The sequence below is a fragment of the Narcine bancroftii genome, chromosome 14 (genome assembly GCF_036971445.1).
Source record: "Narcine bancroftii isolate sNarBan1 chromosome 14, sNarBan1.hap1, whole genome shotgun sequence".
In the NCBI taxonomy this organism is placed as follows: domain Eukaryota; kingdom Metazoa; phylum Chordata; class Chondrichthyes; order Torpediniformes; family Narcinidae; genus Narcine; species Narcine bancroftii.
In genome coordinates, this window is record NC_091482.1 from 5,507,033 (window position 1) to 5,531,519 (window position 24,487).

Sequence of the window (24,487 nt, forward strand, 5' to 3'; positions counted from 1 at the left end):
CTATCAAATCCCCTCTCAACCTTCTACGCTCCAAAGAATAAAGACCCAATCTGTCCAATCTCTCCCCATACTCCAGATGGTTAAACCCAGGCAACATTCTGGTAAACCTTCTCTGCACTCTCTCCACTCTGTTTATATCCTTCCTATAATTAGGCGACCAGAACTGCACACAGAACTCCAAATTAGGCCGCACCAACGTCTTATACAATCTCAACATCACCTCCCAACCTGGTCACCTAACTACAAGAAAGATATCAATAAGTTTTAAAGAGTGCCAGGATGTTGCTAGGACTTGAGGAACTGAGTTACAGGGAAGGGTTAAACAGATTATTCCCTGGAGAGTAGAAGAATAAGGGGAGATTTGATTGAGTTATTAAAAAATATGAGGGGTGTAGACAGAGTAAATGCAAGTCGACATTTTTCACTGAGGTTAGGGGAGATACAGAGAGTGGTGGGAGTGTGGAACAAGCTGCCAGCTGAAGTGGTGAATGCGGGCTCAATTTTATTATTTAAGAAAAATTAGGACAGGTAGTTGGATGGGAGGGGTATGGAATGGGTGCAGGTCAGTGGGACGAGGCAGAATAATAGATCAGCACAGAGTCTAAGAGTAAAGGGCTTATTTCTGTGCTGTAGTGTTCACTGTTGATAAACTATCTTTGGTTTAAACAGATCCTTCAGAAAGTCTGTGTGAATCAGACCTGCTGCAATGTGTGAATGGCCCTGATGCCTTTGCTTTTAATTACCTTGTGGTGCCATCTTCACTTACAGAATCAGGTTGCGTGCTGCTGCCGGCATCTGTAGAATATTGCCTTTAAAAATAACAAATGATTTGAGTACAAGAAGCTGGGGAGCCAGGCCGGAGACTTGGCTTCACCATTCAGAAAAGCTTCCTCCTCCTTTGTGATATCTTCCTTTTCTCAGTGAGTTCAGCAACATTTCTTGGCTTGAATGGTGTGGAGTCCTTTCATTCAGCCAGTTTAACCTCCTCACCCAACTTCCCCATTCTTTCGTTAACCTCTGCAACAATAAATATGCAAATGTGAACATGCACATCTCTGGGTCACGCTTCTAGTCATTTGCAGGATGACTGTATATTTGCTGTATTAAATCATGCTGGCAGAAAGGCTTAGTATTTTGGAAGAAGCTGGTGAGCTCAGAGACAGCGAGGCAAGTGTTAACATGACTTCTTAGATGAGTCTGAGAGAAGCCCACTTCATTTTTCATGGCTGTGTTTGAAGTGTAACATGCTTTTAAGCAAGAATGTTTAATATTTAACAAGATAATAGATAATGAATTTAGCCTTGACTCCCAGTTGTCAATCTCCCTTCCTTGTAAGGAGTTGATCAGGCTGAATGAAGTAAGGTCCCACCGATGTTGCAGTTCCATTCAGTACTTGATCACAGCCCCTTGAGTGGTTCCTCACCCACCCTGGATCTCCCTCCATTTATTACAGCTGCCATACGATCTTCCCTGTATTTATCCATTTGGCCCATGATCAGTTCTCACTCCAGTAATATTCAGTGGCAGTCTTGGTTTGGAAACTCACTCACTCTCCCCCCCCCCATCCCAACCAGAGCATCAAATCTTGACAGACACTCTGAGTGAGCCCTTCAGCAGTGCTGTAAAACACACACCAAAATGCTGCAGGAACTCAGCTGGTCTTGCAGCATCCAAAGGAGGTAAAGATACATTTCAGCCCTGAGCCCGTCTTCAAGGAATAAACAAAAAGACTGTGCTGGCTGGGGGAGGAGTCCAGGCCAACAAAAGGTGTTAATTGGATATGATAAGAGGAGAGATTCTGGTTCTGTGAAAGGAGACAGAGGGAAAAGGGAGAGAGGACTGTCCAAGGCTTTCCATTCAATGCAGCTGTCTAAATGTCCTTTGAAACTGACCCCACCCCCCCCAACCACCTCTACCACTTCCTCTGGCAGCTTGTCCATGTCCCCCTTTCTGTGTGAACAAGTCCAGGTCCTTTTGAAGCCCACCCTAACCCAAGACCAGCCACACCTGAACCTCCCATACAACCAAAACGGGAACCCCACACAAGCCCTCATACCCCATAGCGGACCCAGACAGTGGGCAAGACAGACTCCCAAGGGTAGGATACAATCACAGATCACAAAGGCATTCTTACACAAAATCAGCCTTAAAGGGTCCCACCAAATAACCCAATATTAGTCCCACGTGGGTCTGAAGTCCATCTGGCTTACTCTGCCAGGTAAGGACCAAGACTGACCCCCATGAAGGCAGCCTAACCCAAACTTAACCTTAACCTAAAAAAAAACCCAACTAACCAAATCTAACAGGGACACTAAGGCATTACAAAAAGCTACACCAGACACTGCTTAAGGCAGACTCCCCAGTCTAGGACAGAATCACAGATCACAGGAGCATTTTTACCCAGATTAAACCCAATGATAACCACCCAAATAACCAAAAATTAATTCCACATGGGCCTTAAGTCCATTCAGCTAAACCTGCCAGGCACTGCTTAGGGCAGGGTCCCTAGACTGGGACACAACCAGACGGCATAAATGCACCTTTACCCAGACTTAACCCTAACCCCCCAAACAACCCAGAATTAATCCCACATGGGCCCTAAGTCCATTCAGCTAACTCTGCCAGGCACTGTTTAGGACAGACCCCTCATGCCAGGACACAATCAGGAATCACAGAGGCAACCTTACCCAGACTTCACCTTATCCTAAACACCCAACAACCCCAAGTCAATCCCACAAGGGCCTACTAGGCCTGACAGCAAACTCCAACAGGCACTGCCTGATATAGACTCTCTAAGCCAGGACACAACCAGAGAGAATAAAGACACCCTTACCCAGACTCAACCCCATTTAAAGGCAACACAAATAGAAGCCCCACAACAACACCAATTCCCACAACAGATTCCCTGGGCCAGCACACTTATGACAAATTACAGGAACACTCTAACATAGACCCAAGCTTACAACCTAACCCTAACCCTAACTCTAATGTGGCAGTGCAAAGTGACACAGAACTCCAGAGAGGGGAAACAAGTGAACACATGGGGGATGATGATCCCGCTGTCCACATATTAGCACCCTAACCCTAACCCTTACCCAGACTCAACCCTTTTCAAAGACAACCCAAATAGAAGCCCCACAACAACAGCAATCTCCACAACAGACTCCATGGGCCAGCACACTTATGACAAATTACAAGGACACCTTAACACAGACCCGAGCTTACCAAGAAACACCCCCAATAACCCCAACACTAACACCATACAAATTGTAAAAACTTTTTAATGAATGATACAGAAACCTACCGGGGAAGATACGAGGCCAACAGAGGCTAGAAACAGACACAGTGTAATGAAAACATGGGCCAGCACAAAGTGGCAGTTCAGAACCCCAGAGAGGGGAAACATGTGAACACAAGGGGGGTGATTATCCCGCTGCCCACATATTGACAACCTCATATGCGAGAGAATGGTGAGGGCGCTTAATGGTGTTGGAGGTTCGGATCTGGAGCTCAGGTTGCCGATGATTTGGGACTGAAATCTGTGAGGCTACGGGAGAGCTGGAGGTGAATTCAAGGAAACTTGGTGACTTTGGGGGTAGGTGGGGGGGGGGGACTCTCTTTCTCTGACTGTAAGGGGTACTTGGCAATTCGTGTAATATTTACTGTTTTTATTACATGACAATGAAGGATTCTTGAATCCTGACCACCTTGAGGTTTGCTGACTCAGCAAAGACTGGCTCTTAGTCCTGAATCTTGATGATCTGTATACCTAGGTCCAATTACTCATTGAGAACATCTCATTGAACATCGGGGGAACTATATTTAAATGTCGTTTTGTTGGCTTTGATGTTGGCAGCTGCAGAAGGCTTCCTGTTAATTAGAAGACATTTCTACTTCCCTGACTTTTAAATGTTACAAAATGATTCATATGTTCCATGGCCGTTGATATAAAATCCTGTCATGAAGAAGAGGTGCTGGGGAACTCTCGCATGTCCTGGGGGGGGGGTCCCGCTGTTTATTCCCAGATCAACTGAACAAAAGCAAGATTGTTGGGCCATTACCCCATCACTGTTCCTGGGAACTTGCTGTGCTGTGATTGGCTTCCCCGTTTCCTTAGTAACTATACTTCAAAAATACTTTAGTGGCAGTGAAATGCTTTGGAACGTCCTGTAGTCGGAGAAGGTGCAATGTAAATAATAAGTCTTGCTTTATTCCTCATTACCAGTATCCATGGGCAACGAGGTACCACCTCACTGTTGTTTCTGGAACTGACTTCTTTAACATTAGTGGTCCCAATAAACCACAGAGATAGATACTTAGACAAGCACTGTGACAACTAATGAAAATAAACTATTCCTGGGACAGCCCGGGGCTATGAAAACATTAGAAAATTAATTTCAGTCCACAGACCCAAATATGCTATGCAAATTGAATTTTGACTTGCCTTTACCCTGTAGGCACAGGTTCAGATATGGATCCTGCTGTGGTACAATATTTATGCACATGTCCCTGACCCCAAAACAGATGTTAACAGCTGGTCAGGTTGGTGAGACATGGAGGCTTCTTGCAACTAAGTTGTTCCCAAGAAACATTTTAATTCTGAAGTAGAGATCTGGTGCAGCGTGGGAGATGCAGCAGCTGAAACGTGCGCAAAACAAGATTCCAACACCAGTGAGGTCCAGGTGAAAGTGCTTCAGTGACATAGAACTGTCTACGCCTATTTTGTCTCCCCCGCCACCCCCACCCTTGCAGGGGAGACGACTGTAGACCTGGAGGGCACAGGTTTAAATTGAAAGGGGAGATGGAAAAGTGACCTGAGAGGTAAACTATTCCACTCTGCATCGGAACAAAATGCCAGAGGAAACAGGTACAATTACCACATTCAAAAGACACCTGGAGAGATGAGTGGATCAGAAGGGTTTTGGATTTGGGCCAAACATAGGCAGACAGGACCATCCCAGAGTGCCATGGACAAGTTGGGAGAAAGGGCCTGTTCTGTGTTGTATACGTCTATAATGATGGGGGACAAATATTGGCTGTGGAACTGAACACAACTAATCCACAGTTAAATAAGTGATAATTATGCCTCGCTTGCAGAAAAAAGAATCTCAGGGTTGTATGTGATGGCATGTATGTACTCGGACAATAAATATGAAATCGTAATCTGTTTAGTATAGAGATAGGGCTTCTTTTACAACTCCCGAAAGAGTTGAATGAGCCTTCTTTAAGGCACCTTGGTCAGAGCAGCACTCCCTCTGTGGTATGGTGGAATGTACAGATCATGTGCTCAACTCCCTGATGCCACCACCAATATCAATTGCACGCTGTCAGTTTTTTGGGATGCTTTAACGGTTTTTTTTTTGCATGGGGTTTGACTTCTTCAAAAGCCAATTTGCTAATTACTGCTTAAGTTTTATTTCTCTCATTAGTGCCTCTGTAGGAGTTCTTGGAGACAGCATTTTTCGGTGGGATGATCAGCTGGGGGTAGGTCAGATTAGTGCTGCTCCATCACAAGGGCTGGCACACCCTCGAGAAAGAACATACCCACTAGATCTGCCATTTCCTCTGGAACAGTCGCAGTGGAAATGACACCCGTTTTACCCACGCACGCGCACACACACTCATTTATAGACACACAGACACACATATGTACACACACATGTACACAAACACACATGCACATTTGCACACACATTTGTACATGCATACAGAGACGCACACATTTGTACACACCCACAAACACACTGCACACAAACACATACTTGAATACACACACATCTGTACTCAGACACACTAGAAGTTACACATCTATTGGTACTCAGTGATATATGACACATATTGGACACACACACAAAACAGATGTGGTCTGCTGAAAACTATGAATTTACTGCCATGCCCTCTACCTTGAACATCCTTGGCTAATATTTATCGTTCGGTCACCATTATCACACGAGGCCCATGGGAGCGTCTGTGTTTAAATTGTCTGCTCCACTTCCTATATTTCAGCTTCAAAATCTGTACTTCCTTGGCTTTGGGACATTCTGAGGCAGGGAAGAGCTAATGGAAAAGGACATTTTCCCGACTCTTGGGGGCAATGACTTGTTCAATGGTCACCCTGTGGAGTGGTGATCAGAAGAAAATAAGCCCTCAAGCCTGTGAGCTCAATAAAATATTCATTGGGTATTTGCAAGTGAACAGAGGCTCCCTTGTGATTGGCAAATCTGGTAACGAATCAACAGCAAAATGACCCGGGGAAACGAGCCAGAGCTTCATTAAAGGACTTGGCTGTAAATCCTGCACTCCCATGAGTTGCCTGTCCCTGATGCAGGGTGGAATCTTCCCTGCACCATTGTCAGTCAGCGATGATCTCACACAAGCTGCTCACTTATGGCCCTGTTTTCAAACCTTGTCATTAACCGAGTAATTGTTTGCCTCATCATTGGACTGAAGTGCCAACAGCCGCTGCGGGTGATTGTTCAGCAGCTCTTGGTGTTAGCAGGCAGTGGGCTCAGTCCTGTACATTTTAGCCCGGCCCCCAGGGATTGCTCTTTCTATATCGTCTGTTAATTGCTTTACATTGGCTGTCCTGGTTCAGATAACGATACAGCCACCACAAAGAGCCCAGCATCGTCTTCACCTTCTGTCCAACCTACAGGAGTTATTGCCACTACTCCTCTCTCTAACAAAGTGATTTTATTTTTTACATCCTGTGATGATTTGGACCTTTTCAATATGCTGTCTCTGTCCCTGTGGGTAATGTATCAGCAGTGATTTCATGCTGAGTTCGACCCCAACGGCTTCTTGGGTTCAGGGTGGCACGATTGGCATAGAGGTTAGCGCCTTTACAACGCCAAAGATTGGGATCAGATTGGGTTTTGAATCCTGCACTGTGTGTATGTTCTCCCTGTGTCTGCGTGTGTTTTCTCCGGGGGGGGGGGGGGCATTGGTTTCCTTTCACCATTCAAAATATATCAGGGGTGTAGCATAATGGGTTGTAAATTGGACAGCACGGACTCACGGGCCAAAATGCCCTGTTACCGTGCTGAATGTCTAAATTAAAAAATTCAAGCCCCACTGTGTGAACTCTACCCTGAGGAAGAGCTGCACTGCTGGGGTGTTGTTACACTTGCTATGGCTAAAGCCATAGAGGCTGCTTTTTTTAAGACACCGCCTTATGTAGATGTCCTCGATGGAGTGAAGTCTGGTGACTGTGATGCTGCAGGCCGAGTTAACTGCTCTCTGGAATTTATTCTTGTCCTGAGCGTTGGCACCTCTATACCAGACAGTGATGCAACCAGCCAGAATGCTCTCCATGGTCCACCTGGAGAGGTTTTTGAGACTCTTTGGTGACGTACCGAATCTCCTCAAACTCCTGACAAAGTATAGCAGCTGGCAGGCCTTCTTCATGATTGCATCAACATGGAGGCTCCAGGACAGATCCTCAGAGATGATGACAATTTGAAGTTCTCGACACTCTCCACTGCTGATCCCTTGATGAGGACTGGGTTGTGTTGTCCTGACTTCCTCCTGAAGTCCACAATCATCTCCTTGGTTTTGCTGATGTTAAGTGCAAGGTTGTTGTTGTGACATCGCTCAACAAGCTGATCTATCTCTCTTCTGTTCACTTCCTCATTGCTGTCTGTGATTCTGCCGACAACTGTGGTATCATCCGCAGACTTGTAGATGGCATTTGAATTGTGCCTGGCCACACGGTCATAGGTATAGAGAGAGTAGAGCAGAGGGCTAAGGAATGAAGTAATGGAATAAGTGACCAAAATTAATCAGAAAGGAAGATTTGAAGGAACACCTTGATGAATGAGAGGGTTGGAGAGGCAGAGACTTTTAGAGGTGCTGTTCTGGAGCTCAGAGACTTGGCAGTTGAGGGCAGAGGTGCTGATCGGAGATGCACGAGAGATCTGAAGATCTTCTTGCCATCAGCACCCTCTCGAATCCTGGTTGACCTCAGTTCCTGATGTCACTGTCTTGTCATGCTGGGCTTTATCCCCAGATTCCCAGGGTCAGAGGGCATTGACAGCTCACTGTTGGCTGCGGGCGGGATAGCGAACATGACCGGTTTACGTAATGTGTAATATTGTCACATGAAGCTTGAGCCTGCATTACGTCACCCTGCTGTCCGCAACCATGCTGACGAGCAAGTCTTCCCCAGAGTCCTCAAGAGGTTTTATATAACTGCACCTTGTGACAATTTGCCATATACATAATTGGCTTCTGGGTTTCCTATGTTACAACAGAGTAAACACTTGAAAGTAGTTAATTTGATTACCTCAAGGTGTTGATGTATTACTGACTTCAATTCAAAGCCAAATTTTATCTTTTACATCATTAATAGCCAGACATGCAATTTTGATTAAATGAAAAGATAATTCTCCACCTACACATGCACCATGGCTAAGAGATATTATGTCTTGTTTAACTCAAGAAAAAAATTAGATATATCACGAAGGATTCAAATGTTAAGTTCCAAAAGACATGGGGCCTATTCATGGACGATAATCACACTCTCAAGATTTAAGATTGTTCTGGAATGTTGCTGCTGTTTAGGTCCCTCTCCCAGTTGTCACTTGATTTCAACGTGTCAATGTTCAACCTTGCTTCGAGGACGGGGTTTTGAAATTTTTCTTTATGTTATTAAATCTTATTTTATTGTTATGGTGGTGCTCTGTGCACTGGATTTCCTTATTATGAGAATATTGTATAAGGTTTAACCTTTTTTTTCCCTTTTTTCTAAATCTTGTAGCATGTTACATAATTGTTCAACCATTTATATTGTAAAACATCAATAAAAAGAAAAGAAATTACTATATATTTTGGCACATAGGTCGATCGGTGTATAAGTCAACCCCCACCTAATTTTTTGGGCTGTCCGAGCCTCCCAGCAACAACCCAAAATTTTTTACAACACCCCCTACCACCAAGTAACAAAGCTGTAAATTAAGCAAGTAAGTTAAAACAAAACCCTTAACTTCTGGCTGGGTCCAAGTCTTCAGCATCGGCTGCATCCAGAGTCGGCGGAAGTGATGATCTCAGGCTTTACAAACAAATGTAAAAGGTCTGGGTGGGTTATGGCAGTGCCAGGCGGTGGGATGTTGCTGGGGAGTGGTGGCGCTGGCGGCATGGAGGTGTTGGGGAGCGGCAGCGCTGGCAGTGGGGAGGTGCTTCCAGCGTCGTCTTATACGAATTGACATCAATCTGGTTTTATCATTGAATTTAAGGTCTCAAGTGTATAAGTTGGTTTCACGACTTGACTTATACATTGAAATATATGGTAGTTAATTAGTCATAAAGCAGTCCTAAGTCCTATCAATGCAAGTTATTCTTTACTCTGAGGAAGGTGGGAACAGATAAAAGATGGCAAGTTGACAGTAAAGAGTATATAGGTGTGTGTGCACTCAAAGCCACTGCACAGTAGATGACTGCTCACTGTTCACAGTGCCTGGCTTGTTTCCTCTGGAGGTGAGAGGAGATAAGCAGAAAGTAACAATGGAGAATTGGTTGACTGACCTTGGAGAAATCATCCTAAGCAGCTGGATGTTCTGTCCAAGAACTATCATGGAGAAAGGATGAAATGAGTGCTGCTGAGATAAAGGTTAGGCCCGACGAACTGTCGGAATGGAAAACATGCTCAAGTTGGCTGGCGCCAACCCAAGGGAGACAAACCGACAAAATCACAACTATTTCATTAGGTGGAACCACGCACAATATCTGGAGAGGTTGCGGGAGGATAGGAACCTTTGGATCGCTCATAATAAAAATGATTACCTCTCAGTTCATAAGTCAGAACATTTGTATTCTGCTGGAGAACAGAATTCTGCTGCTGAAGAGTAAGAATACAATGCTTCCAACTGTATGTCAATCTCTCTCTCTCTTTTTCTCTTTCCTCTCTTCTCTCTCTCTTTTTCTCTCTCCTCTCTCTCTTTCTCCCATTCTCAATGTGTTTCTAGTCAGTGAGCGGCTTTAAACCACTGTGAATCTGTGAAAAGGCAGTCATTTACGTTACTATTGAAATCATACAGATTAATGTCCTTACCTTTCTTTCAACCATGTAATTTTGCAGAGGTGGACAAAATAAGCATGAAATGCAGTGTAATTATACAGTATACATATATAAAAAGGGGACTCCTTGCATCTGTTTGCTCTTTGTTCATAGATGAGATGCAGAGAGACTCAATTTTCATAGAAGGTATATTTGTGTTGGAAAGGTCTCGTGGTGAGTGATGCTACGTCAAGGCATATGGGAAGAGGGTGTCCCTGGAGATGGACATTATTATCTTGGTTTAAAGTCTATGTGGCTCCGGAGTTCATGAAAGGAAGCCTAGTTATAAATCAAGTGCAATTTTTCCTCTCCTAACGAGGTGACAGCTTTACTAAACCGTGACAGTTCTGTCTCCACATATTCAATAGAGAGGGAGAGAGCATCATGGGAGTTCACGTTCTGTTACTGTCTGTTTACAATTTCCATTGCAGCTTCTTAATTAAGTTAAGAAACCCAGCAGACAATTCCCCTGTACGTCCACTTTCATAGGAGTGTAAGGCAAATATAGGAGAAATTACCAATTATACCTCAGAATTGAAATTGAAATTTTAAAATCAAATTAAGTTTTAAAAATGTAGATATACAAGACAGTAACAAGCCCGTGCCACCCAATTACACTCAATTAACCTACAACCTATGGTACATTTAGAAATATGGGAGGAAACCGGAATCCCCAGGGAAAACCCACACAGACACGGGGAGAATGTACAAAAGACAGCAGTAGGATTCGAACCCTGGTCCCAGCCACTGGCGCTGTAACAGCGTTGCGCTAACCGATACATCAACTGTGCCACCCCAGAGGGATGAAAGTTTAATTGTTTCTTTTGATCATTGCCCTTGGTGTCGAAGCTCTTCTCCCCCTCCCCTCCTTCCCTCCCCCAGCACCATCCCTGCATCTAAGGGCAGAGCGCCTCATCCAGATCCTCACCCGCCAGAGAAGTCAGCATTGGTCAAGGTCAAGTGGAATCTCGGAGCTAGTTATTCTCCAAAAAGATGCAGAGTGTCAGATGAGGAGCTCCTCGCTATTCACAGTCAGAATTATAAAGCCAGTCACCACAGCTCGTATTCAAGACTGTCAGCCCTCCGGGGAACAATCTCCGGGGTGGGCTGAGAGCGACTCAGAGAAACTGTAAAGGAACCCAAAGAGAACTACATGTTGTTTTAGCTTTCTGGGAGTTAAACAAGGAATTCTGCAGATGCTGGGGTCAAGTGCAATACCCAAATGTGCTGGAGAAATTCAGCAGGTCACCAACGTTTCAGGCCTGGGCCCTTTGCCAAGGTAAAAACAAAACTAAGCAGGTGCCTGAAAAGAAAAGGTGGGGGGGGGGGGGGTGGGGGAAAGGAGAGGAGGGAGGAAGGGCCAGGGGTAAGAGAACAGGGTAATAGGTAAGAGGTCACAGGTGGGAGGATAGAAGAGAAAAAAAACGGTTCTGTGATGGGGAGAGGGTAGATTTGATAGGAGAAGGAAGGGGGGAAGTGGGGAAAGAGAAGGTTTCGGAAAGAGAAAGACATGGGGAGGGGGTTAAGGGAAATTGGAGGTCGACGTTAATGCTGCCTGGTTGGAGAGTGCCCAGACAGAGTATAAGGTGTTGTTCCTCCAATGTGGGGGTGGCCAATTTTCCTGGACTACCTTTGCTGATTCCATTGGAGAAAGAGGCTTGACCAGATCAGGCAGTTGGAGGTGCATCGTCAAGAGCTGCGAGCTCGAAGAAATAGACATAGATTTATTTATAATTGTCACATGCACTGAGACACAGTGAAAACCTTCTGTGATCCCTTCAATGAGTGACAAAATAACAGAGAAAGGGAGGGAGAAGGAAAGAGACGGGCCTTTAGCAGAGAGAGAGAGAAATAGAGAGAGAGAGAGAGAGCGAGAGAGAGAGAGAGAGAGAGAGAGAGAGAGAGAGAGAACGAGTTTCACTGGCAACTCCTCCAATGCAGTGGTTTCCGTAGCAGGTAGCTTCATGTCCCAGTTCCCATGTGCCCAGGGACCATGCTGAGCCTAAGCCCCGATATCGTCTGTTCACTCTCCATTGCAGCCCCTTATATCCTGGTCCAAATTCTCAGATGGCTGCCGTCTACTGATTCAGACTTGAACATCCAGTTCTGCCACACCAATCACAAGGACACTTTATTGCTATGCTGGGTGTCTCCACTAATTGTGTGTTCCCTTATTGCTACTCTGGCTGAGATGAATTGATTTCCCCAGAGATGATAGTGTGCAGCCAAGGGCCTCTTGATGGACACCCCAATGTTCAGCAGTCTAGCCAATCACAGGGCCACACCCACTTTCTCCCACTCACTCCTGTGTGATTGATGAACAGTGACAGGAGCCTCAGGTCCACCTTCCTACCAGCCTGTCAAACATCTCCTCCCCCACCTGTGGCAAACTCCCAAATTCTCACAACTAAGAGTGCAAATGCAGTACATTTCTTTCGTTGTTTGCATTTATCTCCTTTTTGTACATATCTTTTCTTGAGCACAGTTTTTTTCGCACTACCAATAAGTGGAAATTCTGCCTGGCCTGCAGGAAAAAGAATCTCAGGGTTGTATGTGACTTCATGAATGTACTCTGAACTTGATCCTGAGGGACTGCCAGAGAAATACTGCAAGCAACGAAAAAGTCCAGTATCCAACAACAAATAAAAGGTGAATAAATTCAAAGGTTGGAAAACTATTGGCCAATTTATTTCAGTTTCAGGCAAAAATTGCCCAAATCAGTGTCACCCCCCTGCCAAGGCTTTAGCTGATCACAACCTGAGATCTGGACCTGCACCAACAGCAGTTGTGCGCCAATCTGATTTTACATTTTGAATCAAATGACCAGAATTACCCAATTTTGTGCATTTGCCACAGCGCGGAACATCAGGTCAGGCTTGAATAGGCCTGGGGTCGATCGGTGATGCAGGATTCTTTTGTTCCTTGAATCCATTCCTCCTGTTGCCTCAATTGCCCTGGAGTCGCCTTGTTGCTCAGGCTCATCCTTTCGGAGGGGGAGGGAGCTCCTCTGATTGGTCTTTGACTGACTCCTCTCGCTGGCACTTGGAATCTGCACACACACCTCTCAAGGCTGCTGGTGGCTTGGCCTGAGTGGAAACAAATCAAATCAGGCCACGTCCAATATAATGGTCCCCAACATCAGTGCTGGCACCCTTACACGAGGTTTAGGGTGGGTTCAAGCACACAACCTCCGCCTCCCCGTTGCAGTAACATGCAGAGATAATGAATCAAGTACTTGTACACCATTACAGATGACACAAAAGAGATGTCAGTCAGTGAATGCTGTCACCTGGAGCATTCCAGGCATACCCACAAAGGGACACACTGAAGCTTAGAGCAATCAACGTCATGGTTTTCTGAGGGCACATCACAATCTATGTTCCTGCTGCCTTGTCCTTTGTAAAAGCTTCGCTCGACGACGTTGCTCCAAGTGGCCACACGAATAGCATTGAAGGTTGCGATGAGTACAGAGTACAAGTGCACCAAAAATCTTACTTCCTGCAGCCGCGTGGGTACAGACACCAATTACTTCGGCATAAACTAAGTTACAACAATAAGCCAAGATGTCAAAAGAGAGGGCTGTAAAGTTAGTATAGTGGTTTGCGCAATGCTCTTACAGCGACCTGGGTTCAAATCTGTCGCTGCCTGTAACAAGTCTGTACGTCTCCCCGTATCCGCGTGGGTTTTCTACAGTTTCCTCCTACCCTTCAAAACATATGGGGTTTGTAGGTTAGTTGGTGTATTTGGGTGGTACGGGCTCGTGGGCCGGAAAGGCCTGTGACTGTGGTGTTTAAATGTAATTTTGCAAAAAAAAAAATCAAACATTTACATAATCAATCTAAGTGAATAGCTAAATAAATATTCTCATTTGCAGTTTGTGCCACAAAAGAAGTGCAGACTGATCTTTTTGGTGGTCCCGGTGTAGCTTATGGTTAGGATCAGGGTAGTACGGGGTGGTTCAAGTGGCTGATAGCTGGTGGAAAAATACTGTTCTTGAACCTGGAGGTGCTGGTCTTCAGGCTTCTGTACTTGCTGCCTGAAGGGAGCAGTGAGAAGAGGTTGTGACCGGTACATAATTTGTTGACACTACAAATGTACACATTTGACAATGCTATGGATGTATAGATTGGATGGAACTATGAATATTAAGAAGTCCATGCACTGTATGTCTTGAATATATTTTTATGGAGAAAGTTTATTTTTGAAATGTATAAGGGGCAACCTTTTCACTCAGAGGATAGTTCATTTGTGGAAAGTCACCAGAAGCAGGTGCAATTTTGACATTCAACAGACATCTTGATGGTATGTGAAAAGAGGTTTGGAGAACTGCAGGCAAATGGGACTAGAATAGATGGGAAACATGGTCAGCATGAATGTGATGGACTGAAGGGCCTTCTTGTCTGCCGAACAGCTTTTTAAACCTATGTAAGTGGTGCAGAGGGAACCAAATACTTTGAACTTTAGAGAAAAGCTGTCTAGACCTAGGATTAATGCATGTTCTCCCCTACCCCAAATAAATAACATTATATAGTAAAACTCCTGGTATCCAGCACCTACGGGATTGGTAGATGCTGGATAAGCGTATTTTCAAGTTGCTTGAACCATACACTGCCTCATGATCTACTACATTTACATCTGCCTGGTTGTTTTTCTTTTAGCATTGGGGGGGGGGGGGGTGGAATTTGTCCAAAATGAGGTCCTGTGAAACAGAATCTCCTGTTTGTTTACGTTGGTCACAAGGTGGGAACTGGTTTCAGGTGTCGCCTGGTTGCACGGTAGATTAATGAACTAATGGCGGGGCGCACCAATTAGGTTTTCTATTTTACCTATTATTTATTTTAATTTTAATTTATTTTCCTCTTTTTTTCTGCTGGTTGCTTGAATTCCAGATACTGTAGTTGGATGCCTTTCTCACCTGACCTCCTGTTATCAGCCTGCTTTCTCTCTCTCCCCGACCTTACCTACTTGTACCTGTGCTGCAGATTACACACTATGAAATGCTCCAGATGTTTCGCAGGAGCGTTAACCCACCAAATGCAATGCCAAGCCACATCAGCAAAGTCTGAAGTTTCAAGGAGCACCCAAGGAGAGGCGGAGGGGTTTAAGGGGAGAAATTCCAGTGGCCAGGAAGTTGGAAGTCAGGCTGCCAAGGGGAGAAGAATGAGAGTCGGGAGAGTGCTAAACAGGATTGAAAAAGGACAGAGACCTTGGAAGGCGTGAGAGCTGGGAGGAAGTTTCATAGGTGGGGAGGTGTGAGGGCAGGAATCAGTTTGAAAAGAGCTGTGTAAGCTTTAAAGTGCAGTGTAGCTTTGATGGAAGTGAATGTAGGTCAGTAAATACAGCAAATGAAAATTGCATGGACTGCAGATACTGGAAACAGAATTAATATCTCACTGTGATGGCTGGGCGCACCAGCAGCCTCATCCATCTCTTTACCTCTGCAGATACAGTCTGACCCACTGAGTTCTTCCAGCATCGGCATTCTCTTTCTATCTTTATAAAAGGGTTTGATGGGTGGATCTGGGGGTGATATTTCCACTGCGTACGAAACACAGGAGAATCGCCTTCACCAAGGAAAATGGATCCTCTTTCCTCTCCCCTCTCTCAAATACAGTAGAGGTCCTACAATTTGGACTGCTTGGGGATTGGGTCGGTCCAGATTTTCCAGATGCTCGGACAGTACTTTTAAAATTTGAACTTAACGATGGTAAAGAAGAGATGAACTGGTAAATTTTAATAGTTTTTTAATGGAACTTTTTTGTATCAAATACAAAGTACAAAAAAGACCCAAATATTTATTTATTCATTTCCGTGACCTCTGTGGCACTTCTGCATGTATGCATGCACACAAGAGAGTGCTAAATTAAAAAAGATTGAGAGTTTTCAAGAATTCCAGATTCTCGGGTGGCCCAGATTTCGGGCATCCGGGTTTTTGGACTTTTGCTACACCTTCTCCCTCTCTCCTGTTTGCTCCTGGGGCTGTTTTACAATAGAACAGTTTCTATCTAAATGCAAGTGATTCTGGTATCGTGAGGCACTGGTGACCAAACTGGCCAATGCAATCATTTCAACCAGAGCCTATCTCCTCCTCGCAAGCAAGCAATGAGACGGCTCAGGGGCTTTGTTCTGTCTCAGCGAGTCAGTCAATTCCACAGGAGGGGAGTGAACCGGGAAGGGGATCAGAATCCGCCATGATTCCTCTCATCAATCTCTTCCGCAATTTACCTGGAGTTGGCTATGAACGCTCAACCTGAACTGATTCACTTAACGCATCCGATCCTTTGCCCAACTTGCCTGTGATGAGTATGCTGCTGGAAAAGGCATCATCCAACATGCTGCCTTGGACAGATAATGGAGAAAATGACACACTGTGAGATTACACTGAGAGCCGGCTTCAGTGATCATCCACTTCGAAATATTATCAGTTCCTTTACTGCACGGAGCATTAGAATGGGAATTTCATCATGGAACAGGGTAAAAGAGCCTCTGGGCAAAATGCCCCACTTGTTGCAGAATTTCAATCAGTCTAGATATTACTTAAATTTCTAACAATAACAGAGGACCATTGAGGTTCAAATCAGATCAGATTCTACTTATTGTCATGTGATAAAACTGAAATGTCATTTTACACAAAATTGCCTTTAGTCTGCCATACGGGAGACCAAAGTTCACCATTAGTATCACCCAGCGCCATTTACAGTTAGAGAAAGAGAAACAAAAGAGAGTCCCTTCAAGGTCACTGGGTGTCCGTGGATTCACCTCCAGCGCTCCCGCAGCCTCTGCAGCCACACAGACTCCTGTTCGATTCATTGGCAACCCGAGCTCCAGATCCAAACCTCCGACACGATGAGGAAGCCTTCAGTGCCTGAGGCCCTTCGGGAGCCCTTCTTGCTCTCAGCGCCCTCTCAGATCCCGGTTCCAATACCTCATTCCCATGAGGTCTGGTACAGCCTGCTACTTTGCCCCGCGAAGATGCTGACAACATATATTATCTTTTAAAACTAAAGACTTTTGTTCCCCCTCCAGAACATCACAAAATGCTTCCAACAAAGTGACAGTGTGAGAAAAGTTGAGGAGCACGGTGGGAAAAGAGCCGTGAGGACGTCACAAATATCGGGCAATCAGGTCAGGCAAAGATCCGATGGTTTGATATCCAAAGAGAGTAGTTTAACAGTCATGGCATGTTCTCCTGGCTGAGGTTTGAAAAAGCCATCTTCACCAATAAAATCCACAAGAAGGCAGCCAACCTCATAGGAAGTACAGAAGCTTGAAGACCAGCTCCTCTAGGTTCAAGAACAGTTTCTTTCCAACAGCTCTTGAATCTTCCCTTGTTACCCTGATCATAAATCACTAAAAAAACACCAGAAAAAGGCCCGTCTGCACCATTGTAATGGCACTTTTCTTGTATTCTGGTAACTGTGAATAATAATTATTCATCTATATTTTGTATTTATGATCCCTTCGTAATTTAATTTAATGTATAGTTGCTTTTTTAAATAATAAATACTTTTTTTTCAAACGAAGTACCTGTTTGGCTGCAGCAAGTAAGAATTTTGGTGCATGTGTACATCGTACAATGTGTATGGCTATAAACGTTCTCGTTACTTCACTCTATTTGGCGTTCAAGACCAATGTGTAAAGCTTTTTAATTTATCGCCTCAACACAGTAGAATCCATTGAAACCCGTGTTGTCCGATTCAACCCAATTAACTGACAACCCCGTATTTTTTTTGGAGGGTGGGAGGAAACTGGAGAACCCGGGGGGAAACCCACACAGGTCACAGGGAGAAGGTACAAACTCTTTACAGACAGGAGGGGATTTGAACCCAGCCTAATAGTTGTGCGCTAACCGTGCTGCCCATCTGCAAGGCTAGACTAATTTTCAGTTTAAAAAAATTAATTTGTGAGTAATGAAATACTGTGTCCCGTTTTCTACGTAATTCATTGGGAAAGCGTCAACTGAAAATGGAAGCTGCATGTTTCAGATTTATGAAATGTGAAACCCAATTTGTACATAGGAACAGCAACAAAACAAATCATCTCACCTCGAGTTGGAGGTTGAGGGTTAAATATTGATCACGACGAGCGAGAACTGAACTATTTCTTCTTCAAAACAATCATTCACCTGAGAGGGCAGGACTGGGGTTTGACACCTCATTTGAAGGACAAGAACCCCAGTCATTCAGTTACTCTTTTCTTAGATGTGGGACAAGATTTAACAATGATCTGAATCCAAAGCAATACTTTGAACCAAGCCATTGAGTCAACAAGGCCCTCCCAATCTTGCTGTCCACTTCAGTTAGTCCCATATTCCTGCGTTTGGAGCATCTTCTCTGGAATGGGAGAAGACAGAGGGTGGTAGTGGATGATGGCTTCTCAGACTGAAGGCCTGTGATTAGTGGTGTGGCTCAGTGATTGGTGCTGGGACCATTGTAGTTTGTCGTTTATATCGATGATAACCGTAACCATATAAACCATATAACCATTTACGATCTGGATGATAATGTGGGAAATTGGATCAACAAGTTTGCTGATGACACTAAGATTGGAGGCGTCGTGGACAGCGAGGAAGGCTTTCAAAGCTTGCAGAGAGATCTGGACTAACTGGAAAAATGGGCCAGGAAATGGCAGATTGAATTTAATGAAGACGAGTGTGAGGTGTTGCATTTTGGAAAAACAAACCAAGGTAAGACATGGACAGTGAATGGTAGAGCACCAAGGAGTGTGGAGGAGCAAAGGGATCTGGGAAATCAGATACAAAATTCCTGAAAGGGGTGTCACAGACAGACAGGGTTGTAAAGAAAGCTTTTGGCATCTTGGCCTTTATAAATTAAAGTATTGAGTATGCAGCTGGGATGTTAGGGTGAGGATGCACAAGACATTAGGGAGGTCAAATATGGAGTATTGTGTGCTGTTTTGGTTGTCAAACTACAGGAAGAATATCAGTAAGATTGAAAGAGTGCAGAGAAGATTTACTAGGATGTTGCCGGGTCTTCAGGAGTTGAGTTACAGGGAAAGATTAAACAGGTTGGGACTTCATTCCTTAGAACGTAGAAGAATGAGGGGAGATTTGATAGAAGTTTACAAAATAATGAGGGGAATAGAAAGAGTAAATGCGAGTAGGCTCTTTCCACTTAGATTGGGAGAGAGTGGCCATAAAGGCTTATGTTTTGGGGTTAGGTTTATTGAGGTAATGCTATTATTGTTAATTTGTTAATAAATTTTGTGTTAAACTTAACCCTACTGCTTACGCACCTCTCAATTACTGCTGGCGAGGTGTAACACAGTCACCTGTTTGATTCTCATAACCCTTAATTCAGATTCCATTAATTGTCATGTACACATAAATTAAATTTAGACATATAGCTCAGTAACAGGCCACCCAGTAATACCCAATTGACCTACAACCCCCAGAACGTTTTGAAAGGTGGGAGGAAACCGGAGCCCCCAGGGAAAACCCACACAGACATGGGGAGAACGTACAAACTCCTTACAGACAGTGCAGGATTTGAACCCAGATCGCTGGCGCTGTGACAGTGTCGCGCTAACTGCTACACTAACCACGCCGTTTTCCTTTAGCCCAGCACTCCTAACGAGATGTGAATTCCCCAATTATTCTAAAACCTATCTGTCCCTTGAATATATTTAATGAGGCAGCCTTTCTCATTGGGCAGAGAATTCAGAGCAGCGCGGTTAGTGCAATGCTATTAAAGCGGTTGATCCGCTGCTGTCTGATTGTACGTTCTCCCCGCAACCGCGAGGTTTTCCTCAGGGTGTTCTAGTTTGCTCCCATGTTCCAAAACCTTTGGGTTGGTGGGCTGATTGATCACATGGATGTGATTGGGAAGCGTGGGCTCATGGGCTGGAAGGTCCAACTGCTGTTCTGTATCTCCAAATGTAAAAAAAAATTAAAAATTAGAATTCCACAGATTTTTTTATCCCCTGGGAAAAGCAGTTCCTTCTCATCTCAGACTTAAACATTCTAATAGTACCTGCTTCTGCAGCGTTTTCTAAAGCTGGAGAATTTGATACTGAATGCAGATGGTGGCTACTTGCCACGACAGAGATGAGGTGTTGTTCCTTGAGCTTGCATTGAATCTTTATGTCACAGGGCAGGAGACCACAATCACAGGGACCAGAGTGAGATTGGGACTGTGTAATGTGTTTAGTATCATATACACTGCGTGAGTACAATATATAGTTGGTGTAACTGTCAGCGTAACGAGCCAATGACCTGGGTTCAAATCCAGCGCTGTCTGTAAGGAGTTTGTACATTCTCTCCGTGCCTGCGTGGGTTTCCTCCGGGTGCTCTGGATTTCTCACACCATTCAAAAAACATACAGGGGTTTTAGGTTAATTTGGGTATTTGGGCAGTACAGGTTCGAGGGCCGGAAAGGCCTGTTACTGAGCTGTACGTCTACATTAAAAAAAAAATTTTAAAAATAAAATGTACAACTGCTCCAAAATTCTGACTTGGTGCAGCCAAACAGGCACTTTGATAAAAAAATAAACAACTCCAATAATATATATTAAATTGCCCCAGAACAGAAAGAGATAAGAAACACCACTAATAGATACAGAATAACATGTACAATTATAGTTAGTGCAAGAAAGAAACGGAGGCCTGTCAATAGTGCAGACAGGCCTTTTTGTGCTGTTGGGGGAGTTTACGATGCGAGTCGTAAGAGGAGGTTCAAAGGTGTGATAGCCCTGGGAGCCAGGTTTCGGAACTGGGATTCAAGAGGGTGCTGAGGGCAAGAAGACCTCCCGAAGGGCCTTGGATGCTGAAGGCTTCCTGATCGTGTTGGAGGTTTGGAGCTGGATCTTAGGCTGCCGATGGATCAACCATGAGTCTCTGTGACTGCGGGAGTGCGGGAGGCGAATCCACGGACACTCTTTTGATCTCTTTCTCCCATTGTTAGGGGTGCCGGGCAATGCTCATGGTGACTCTTTGTTTGCCTTGAGGCAGGTGAAAGTTGAAGTACATCATGTATATTAGATTTTTATGTGTCAATAAAAGGAACCTGTGAAAAACACTGTTCTTGAACATGAAGGTGATTCAAAGTGCCTGAACACCGTTCCCTTTTAGTGTCTGGAGGCTCCAACGAAGAGGGGGCCATACTGGGTGCACGAAATGCGGTCCCATAAATTGGGAGGTGCATCAATGCCTTTGTGTTTGTGGGTTCAAAGGAGGCTGGTTGAAATACCAGCAGGTGTCTATGGATGGCGCCATCTGCCTTGCCTTGAACAGATCCTGGGCAGAGCAGGAGTGCTGGTAGCAATCTGCAGTCGAGCCAATTTGGGATATATTTCATTGCAATTAACAATAAAGCAAACACTCCTCAAACCCCGAATAAATCCTTAAATGCCAGCAATTCTCCCACACAACAGCTGCAAAAATGTGAAAAAAATAAATAAAAATCTCACAAAATATGGAGAGAAACGGCACAGAAGATAAAGCCAGGGTTTCATTATCTTTGTGTTTTGCTCAATGCTGTTCAGGTAGGTTGAGAGTATCTGATGTTCTGATGTCAATTGGCTGCTGTCCCTTCCCCCATTCCAGCCTGATCTTGCTGCCTTCACTTGCCTCAATGTCACACCTACTTTAAAATATTTAAAAATACATTTGTTTCTGCAGTTTTTAAAATGAAAATTCACTTCACAGATGCCAACCTGTTTCCAACCTGTGTCTCTCATGCATTTTACTTGCCAAGGTTATCGAGTGCCTCAGCCCAGCGGGGCAGGGAGAAAAATAAAGGAAATCTTTTGGGTTGGGAAAAGAGGGAGAGGGAGGGGATAAATGGGATATTGAGATATGGAGAGAGAAAGGCAGAGAATGATGGAGAGGGAGAGAAAGTGACAGAGAGTACAGATGGAGTGATGAAACAAGCAAAAGAGAGAGTGAGAGCAAAAGAATCAATTGAGAGAAAAAGGAGGGCAAGGAAAGGGAGAATTTAGTTCTTACTAAATGGCAGAGCACGATCTTATTTCTTATTAGACAGTGGAGGATGGTGAAAGGGAGTCGGAAAGTGAGTGAGTGAGAGCAAGGAAGAGGTGATTGAAACAGTGGACAATAAGAATAAGAGACATTAAATTGAGATGAAGAGGCAGCGTTTTTAAAAAAATCATTTCAACAATACTATATGGTAGAAGCCAATTCCAGTCATTGAGACCTGTGACGCCCAATGACACCTAAGTAACCTTCCAACCCCGGTTCGTTTTGGAAGGGTGCGAGGAAACCAATGGAAACCCATGCGGACAGGGGAGAATGACCAAACTCCTTACAGACGGTGGTGGATTCGAACCCGGATGCCCGGGCACTAACCACGAGGCTAACTGTGGTGCCAGTTTCATGCAGTTGGTGCATTGGGAAGTGAGGAAGTGGTGGGGACAGAGAGCCTGAGTTGAGATTAGTGGGTACAGAATGGGTTTTGATCATGTCCAAAACATGACTTCCTGCCTCTAACCACTGGCCCACGGGCGCTCTTGGAAAATGATCCAAAATGGTGATAATGATCATAAATTTATCGTCATACACATTGTTCAGTCCTATTTCAATTGCTACCTCTTATGCCATTTTATCAAAGGTTACCTGGAAATTCATTGCATTTACTAGATCTGCTACTTATATCTTGACAGTCTAATTGATTTATTAGCCATGATATTCCTTTCATAAATATTTTCTGACCTGCCCAATGAGATTTCTATTTTTGCCACTACTTCCTCAATAACAGATTCTAACATTGTCCCAACCACTGATCTCAGGACAACAAATCGACAGCTTCTCATTTTCATTCTCTCCCTTCTTTCTTAAATCGTGGATTGCATTTGTAATCTTCTGATCTAGAATCTATAGAATGCTGGAAAATGACAACCAGTGTTTTTACCGTTCTCATGACAACCTCTCTCACGTCAGGTGCTGGTGATTGATTTTCAGCCCCATTATTTTCACCTATTTTTCTTTCAACCAAAATACTCATTTCTTTCAGCTCCTTATTTATTCTCGACCAGTTGATTTCCCCGATTGGCATGAGGTTTCCTGTGTCTTCTGTGAAGACCGATACAAAATATTTGTTTAAATTCTCTGCCATTTTCTCAATTCCCAATTTCACTCCTCCCTCACCACCATTTGGGACCTTAAATATTTATTCCAAATGAAGCAACATTTTTCACTTGTGAATCTGCAGGGGTCGTCTACGGCATCCGGCACTCCCGCTGTGGCCTCCTCTCCATTGGAGGGACTGGATGAAGACTGGGACACTTCATTGAGCACCTCGGCTCTATCTGCCGCAATACCAGGGATCTCCCAGAGGCCATCCATTCCAATTCCCTGCCCCATTCCTTTGCCAACATGTCTGTCCATGATCTCATGCACCGCCAGACTGAGACCAGATGGCATTGAGGACAACTTCTCCAGTTTCTGCCACCTATTTGCCTGAATATGCCTGGGATTGTCTGATCTCAGAAGCTAAGCAGGCTCAGGCCTGGTCAGTACTTGGAAGAGAGACCGCCTCGGCATACCAGGTGCAGTAGGTTTCTGTGAGGGGCGCTGAAGTTAAAGAATTTTATATATGTTACATTTTAAATGTAGTATTACGTGACAAAAATGGAATCTTTACCTTTTATTCCTTCGGTTTCCATTAGTCACCCTCCCCCATCTATCCCTATGCCTCCTCTCCTCTAGCTCTGCCTCTCTCTCTTTCCCCTAGCTCTGTATTCACAGAGCAAACCTCCTGTCCCCCCCATCAATTCTCACCTTTCCTCCAAAATGCCTTTTGTCTGTTGGTCTGCACTCCTCCCCCTGCTCTCTCTTCCCTTCTCCCCCAGTCTTTTAATTCAGACGCCCGCCTGCCTGCTTTTCACTCGTTCTTTGAGGAGGGACTCAGGCCTGAAACGCTGGTAATATATTGTTACCTCCTATGGACCCTGCGGGACCTGCTGAGTTCCTCCAGAGATTCTGTGGTTTTACTGCAATCACGGTGTCTGCAGACTTTCGTGTTTCACCTCAGTCTCCAAGCGGCTCATTCTAATTTAAAAATGTTTAACGAAGGAAGTTTTTACAGTCAGTTGTTCTCTTTCTTACTGAGCTATCATTTAATTCTACATTTCCTTTCCATATAATTTTTCTTTTTTTGTTGAAATTTAAAATGTTTCCAATCTTCCATCTTTTGGAAACCTTACGAAGCTTCGCCCTTCATTGAATTATCTTCAACTCCACTTGTTAGCTATGGATGTGCCAGCTATTTTGTTATTTATTTTGTGCCCTAAAGGAATACATAGCGGCTACAAATGATGCCGATGTTAGCCATTGCTCATTTGCTGTTACACCTTTCAATGCACTTTCCCAATCTATCATATTACATCTCAAGCCTTGTTAGGTTGCATTGTATGGAATTAAAATTCTTGTAAAAAATTGAACTGAATGGCTTTCAA

At 44.3% G+C, this 24,487-nt stretch overlaps 1 protein-coding gene across 13 annotated transcripts in view; it reads right to left on the reverse strand.

The window, feature by feature from the left end:
• Nucleotides 1-9,909: 9,909 nt before the first annotated feature.
• dph1 (diphthamide biosynthesis 1) overlaps nucleotides 9,910-24,487 on the reverse strand; it is a 745,916-nt gene continuing 731,338 nt past the window's right edge. For 11 of the 13 annotated variants that reach the window (XM_069911789.1, XM_069911788.1, XM_069911787.1 and 8 more), the window contains one exon: nucleotides 12,721-13,140. In XM_069911789.1, the coding sequence (XP_069767890.1) occupies nucleotides 13,033-13,140 (108 nt within the window). In that variant the 3' untranslated portion in view covers nucleotides 12,721-13,032. Of the gene's footprint in view, nucleotides 9,992-12,720; nucleotides 13,141-24,487 lie in introns of those variants that run through there. The other 2 variants (XM_069911783.1, XM_069911794.1) reach the window with 2 other exon arrangements.